The sequence below is a fragment of the Azolla caroliniana genome, unplaced genomic scaffold, assembly GCF_043228905.1.
Source record: "Azolla caroliniana isolate FFs.n. ecotype wild unplaced genomic scaffold, voAzoCaro1.0.p SCAF_801, whole genome shotgun sequence".
In the NCBI taxonomy this organism is placed as follows: Eukaryota; Viridiplantae; Streptophyta; class Polypodiopsida; order Salviniales; family Salviniaceae; genus Azolla; species Azolla caroliniana.
In genome coordinates this window covers 1147-6598 of record NW_028231236.1, presented here as the reverse complement: position 1 = coordinate 6598, position 5452 = coordinate 1147, and the positions used below count along the sequence as shown (strand labels likewise).

The following is a 5452-nucleotide window of genomic DNA, read 5'->3' as shown; positions in this document are numbered from 1 at the left end:
ATACTGCTTGTATATAGAAGAATCATCTCTCCCATTCTTTAGTTGTCCAGCTCACCGATTTGCACTACACATATATATTATGTATTGCAAGATTCCGCTCTGTTTTATAATTACTATCTTATGGCATTAAATAATTCACGACTCAGTTCAATTGATTCGTACTGCGCACGCAACAGAATTATATTGGTATGGTCAAATTTTTTGTGATCACATTTTGGATGGTGGAGGCCCATATCTGTAATTTCAGAGGAATTAGAGGCCTAATTCTGGGTTTCCCTAACACACTATTCACAACCCGCGAAGAATTAAGCTCCTAGTTTAGGGTTTCCCAAAATCCTCCTCTGTGTGGCAGAATTAGGGTTTCGTCTGGGAAACAGAGCCCCTCCATCCCCCCCTCTGTTGCTGAAATAAGACAACACAAACAGCAGAGGTATGAATCCTGAATCATTTTTTTGCAGAATTTAATCTCTCTGTCTCCTTCTTCCTCCTTTACACTTCATCTCTGCAAATGATTTGTTATTTAATCCCATGTACGCATCTGCAACAGAATCTTTTATTTTTTCTTCCAATAATTTTTTGGTATCCATTTGCGAAGATTGTGCAAAGAAAATCTTTATTTTCTACTGCAAAGAAGTTTCCGAAAGAATCCTTCATTTTCTGCAAAAGAATCTTAAAAATCTGCTCAATTAATCTCTTTTTTATTGTGCGAAAAATCTTTCACTTTGTATATGAAGAAGCTGCAAAAAATCTCTCATTTCTGCAATGGTTTATTTCATTAGTTGTTTTTTATGTTGATAGGTTTTTTACGGCAATGGGAGATGATCATAGTGTCGTTTTTCCATCTTCATCCTCTTCTGTGGAGAAGGCAAAATATTCAAAGAGAGTAATCATCAAATCTATTCTAGAGCGTGAGGATGGAGGACTTGGTCTTGTGGGTCAAGTCTTGGTCATTGGAGGATGGGTCAAGACAGGGCGTGAGCAAGGGAAAGGAAGCTTTGCTTTTCTGGAGGTCAATGATGGATCCTGCATTGCAAATCTGCAGGTGAGATCTTTTTTCTTGTGAATGATCATCAGAATCATCATGTATGGTGTAAAGTCCCATGAATTTTCTGAGTCAATGATGGGTCATCATCATCATTGTTATTGTCATCGTATATGGTGTTAAGTTGCAGTAATTTGTTGAATCAATGATGGGTCATCATCATCATCATCATCATCATCATCATCATCATCATATATAATAATGTGTTCCATCAATTTGTTGAGCGAATGATGGATCATCAGCTATGGCATTAAGCTTCATTAATTTGTTGAACCAGTAAGGAATCACCATCATCTTTAGTGTGAAATTACATAAATTTGTTGATCAGAAATGAAGTTTTCACTTTGATCTACACACATGATTCAGCTTTGATATAATTTTTAGGTAAATTATGGATTTCTCTTTGCTTGCTTCAGCTTCTTTCTATTAAAGCTTCGTCATTATAGTGCAAAATCCATGAACTGTCTGTTTCAAACAAGATATGAGGTTATTTTGAATGCATATTTCTATGGAGCTTCTAGAAAAAGGGAAATCTTTTAAGTCAATTTGTGATCCTACTTCACCAATTGTTAGGATATTGGATCCTCCTTTCTGAAATGTGTTTTGAGTCGCTAATCTTCAGGTTAATAATATATTCTTCTCTTGAAGATTCATCATCATCTATGGTGTTGTTGTATTTCATGCATTTTACATTGTCCGAAATGAAAAGTCTCAACTGTGAATATGCCAAAAGTACCAACATTTTGTGCATGAATCAGAAACAGTTTATTAAATGCCCAATGACGTGTCTTTTCCTATGTTCTCCTAAGGCTTCTTGGAAGAGCTTTTCTAGTTGGTAAACACATGAAATGAATCGAGATAAAATAATGCAATGCGTTATGCAGGTTATAGTTGATGCAACTACTGCCTCCCTTCAGCAACTTACCCCAACGGGAACAAGCGTTCTTGTTGAAGGTGAGCTTAAAAAGCCACCTGAAGGAACAAAGCAAAAGGTGGAATTCAAGGTTTCCAAGATTTTGGAAATAGGACCTTGCCATCCTTCGACATATCCAATTGCGAAAACTAAACTCCCATTAGAGTATCTCCGCAATCATTTGCATTTGCGTTCCCGAACAAACACAGTAAGTCTATGTGTAGAAATATATTCCTCATACAAAGCTTCCAAGCTAATCATTGTTTGTAATGTCATTTATCTTCATGATATCCAGATAGCTGCAGTTGCAAGAATTCGAAATGCCCTTGCCTATGCAATCCATACATTTTTCCAACGTAACGACTTTTTATATGTGCACACACCAATAATAACTACAAGCGACTGCGAAGGTGCAGGGGAGATGTTTCAGGTGACAACATTGTTTGGTGAGGCAGAGAGAAGAGATAAGGAAGCAAAGGCCAATCCTCCACCGTCAGATACTGAGCTTGAATCAGCCAAGAATGATGTTTCCTCTAAAGGAGAGGCTGTAAAGGAAGCGAAGAATGCTGGTGACAAGGATGCTTTAACCATATGTCTACAAGAGCTCAATCAAGCAAAAGCGCTGTTGGCACAACTAGAAGCTAGAGCAAAGTTTAAACCTGGCATGCCAAAGAAGGATGATGGGTCTATTGATTATTCAGCTGATTTTTTCGCTAGACAAGCTTTTTTGACAGTCTCTGGGCAACTTCAGGTGGAAACTTATGCATGTGGACTTAGCAATGTTTACACATTTGGGCCTACATTCAGGGCAGAGAATTCTCATACAACTCGACATTTAGCAGAGTTTTGGATGGTAGAACCTGAAATTGCTTTTGCTGATCTTGAGGTGAAATAAAAGGATCTTTTGGTTCTTTTAAATTTCTTTTTAAGCTTGAGGTGGATACTTTGAAAGCTTGAGTTAGAACCATTTGTATGTTGATTGATCTGGTACTCTTTCAGGATGATATGAATTGTGCAGAGGACTGTATAAAGTTCTTATGTACTTGGCTGCTTGAGAACTGTGCTGCTGACATGGAATTCATGTCCAAAACATTTGATAAAACAGCCATTGACCGACTTCGTCTTGTAGCTACAACCCCATTTGCAAGGATCACGTACACCGAGGCAATAGAAATATTGGAAAAGGTTCAATATCAAATATCACTTTTTCTTTCTATTATTTCATGAAATAGGGGGGACAATGTTTAGAAGTTTTGATCCACCAACAGGTGACAGATAAAACATTCGACAATGAAGTTAAGTGGGGTATAGACTTGGCATCTGAACATGAAAGGTACTGTACACGTACCCCTGTGCTATATCACATGCATTTTAGATAATTAATACAAATATTTCTGGTTACTGAAGGAAAATCCATGTTACCCTTATTATATTGATAGGTTTTCTTTTCATTTGTGGTTGTTCTTGATGCACTGCATATGAAAACTATAATAGTACTATAGGTTAAGCACATTTAATCCAATATGTTTTAGAGCTCCAGAATTTTTAACTTGATTGCTTCAGATGGTCTTGATGACTAGATAATAAGAATCATCTTCTTGCAGATATTTGACTGAAGAGGTATATAAAAAACCTGTGATAGTATACAATTATCCCAAGGATATTAAAGCTTTCTACATGCGCCTTAATGATGATGGAAAAACAGTTGCTGCTATGGATGTGCTCGTGCCCAAGGTATGTACTCTAACCATAGAAGGTAGGTCACAAGTCTAGTTTTTGTTGCGTATTTAACTATAGAATGATCATTCAGTAAATGACATCTAGGAGAGTGTATTTAAAATGAATCCTGAATCACATAGAACCATTTCATATGACACAAGTTGGGTTTAGTTGCTGGATATTGTGAGTCCCAAGTGCTCAATGGTAGTACATTTAAAGCTTTGCGATGGTTTTGGTTAGAGAAGTGGATTGATTTTAAGTGTTGAATCTCTTGGATATCACTTTATTTGAAGTGAACTGAACTTTCATGATGATTTAGGTTAGACAAGACATCCCTGGTGTTTTATGAGGATTTGACGATGCATCCAAGAGTTATGTAATGATTCTAAGGATTATATCCTTGGGCCTCAAATGATTAGTAACTTAACTCATATTGTCTTGGTTTGTCAAAAGGTTGGTGAATTAGTAGGGGGAAGTCAGAGAGAGGATCGTGTCGAAGTCTTGGAAAGGAGGTAAATGAAAAGCAGTGTTTGTGTTTTAAGATTTGTACCTCTAGCAATTGTTCAATACTAACATTTGCAATATAAAATATTCTTCTTTGCAAGATTGGGCGAGATGGGATTACCATTAGAACCTTATGATTGGTATCTAGATTTACGCAATTATGGATCGGTTAAACATGCTGGATTTGGACTTGGCTTTGAGAGAATGATCCTCTTTGCCACGGGACTAGAGAACATCCGTGATAGCATTCCATTCCCTCGTTATCCTGGCAAAGCGGATTTCTAGTTCTAAGACTAAGATTACAGCTACATCAGCAAGGCAGAAGGTAGCACAAAATTCTTGTGTAATTTATGTATCATTGAAAGATCTCCTTTCAGATATTAAGCCAATTTTCTTTTGTAATTTTATGTATCATTGAAAGAGCTCCTACATATATTGAATTTCATTGAAAGAGGTTGAATTCATCTGAATCCTTGTGCAACACCGTCAAATACACATATAAGACTTTGACATTCTAAGTTTGTCTCCTCATCTCCTTTTCTGAAGCTTTATTTACTAAATATTTTTGTGGTTGAGAATGTTAGAGAACAGCCTTCAAGAACTTATAATTGATAAATGATCAGCTTTGTATACATCTTTTCTGATTGCTGCTTGTTTTATGAACTTCCATTTGCAACATGAACTTGGTTCCTTTCTATGAGCTATCTTATATCTAAGAGATGCTGTTGAAACTGAGGTAAGGTTTAAATGACGTGATATTGAGAAGCCAAATTGTGTCTTCAGGATGGATGGTTTAGGCTTTTTTTTGTCTGTTGATTCTTTAACTAGTGGAAATAAAAGATTTGAGGTTGAAGCATCAAGTCCATGAAGGATTATAAACTCTTTCCGTTAGGGTATTAGAAATTGCTTTGGTTCCTTTGAATGGCTATCAACCAAGGGTTCCCATATTTTGTATTTTTGTTCGTTCATGATCATGAATTGACCTGTCATTCCAAGCAACTGGTCAATAAAATCATCCGTTTTTGAAATATGGTATAATTATAAACTCTTTTCGTTAGGGTATTAGAAATTGCTTTGGCTCCTTCGAATGGCTATCAACAAAGGGTTCCTGTATATCGTATTTTTGTTTGTTCATGATCATGAATTGACCTGTCATACCAAGAAATTGGTTAACAAAATCACCGGTTTTTGAAATATGGTATAATTATAAAATCTTTTCGTTAGGGTATTAGAAATTGCTTTGGCTCCTTCAAATGGCTATCAACAAAGGGTTC

General features: G+C 36.3%; 1 protein-coding gene across 1 annotated transcript; it reads left to right on the top strand.

Annotated features, from left to right (window-relative positions):
- Positions 1–218: 218 nt before the first annotated feature.
- LOC147847630 (asparagine--tRNA ligase, cytoplasmic 1-like) lies at positions 219–4810 on the top strand. The gene is made up of 9 exons (XM_087338976.1): positions 219–430; positions 799–1042; positions 1927–2163; positions 2251–2841; positions 2955–3140; positions 3224–3288; positions 3560–3689; positions 4128–4186; positions 4280–4810. Exons 2-9 carry the CDS (start codon positions 812–814, stop codon positions 4461–4463), a joined length of 1683 nt encoding a protein of 560 aa, XP_087195102.1. The 5' UTR covers positions 219–430; positions 799–811; the 3' UTR covers positions 4464–4810.
- The last annotated feature ends 642 nt before the right edge of the window (positions 4811–5452 follow it).

Bases quoted from the DNA above. Each gene is read 5' to 3' on its own strand.
- LOC147847630 (XM_087338976.1), top strand. From the start codon at position 812: ATGGGAGATGATCATAGTGTCGTTTTTCCATCTTCATCCTCTTCTGTG. The intron at 2,842-2,954 runs GTGAAATAAAAG...GTACTCTTTCAG, and splicing joins TTGCTTTTGCTGATCTTGAG to GATGATATGAATTGTGCAGA. The intron at 3,141-3,223 runs GTTCAATATCAA...ATCCACCAACAG, and splicing joins CAATAGAAATATTGGAAAAG to GTGACAGATAAAACATTCGA.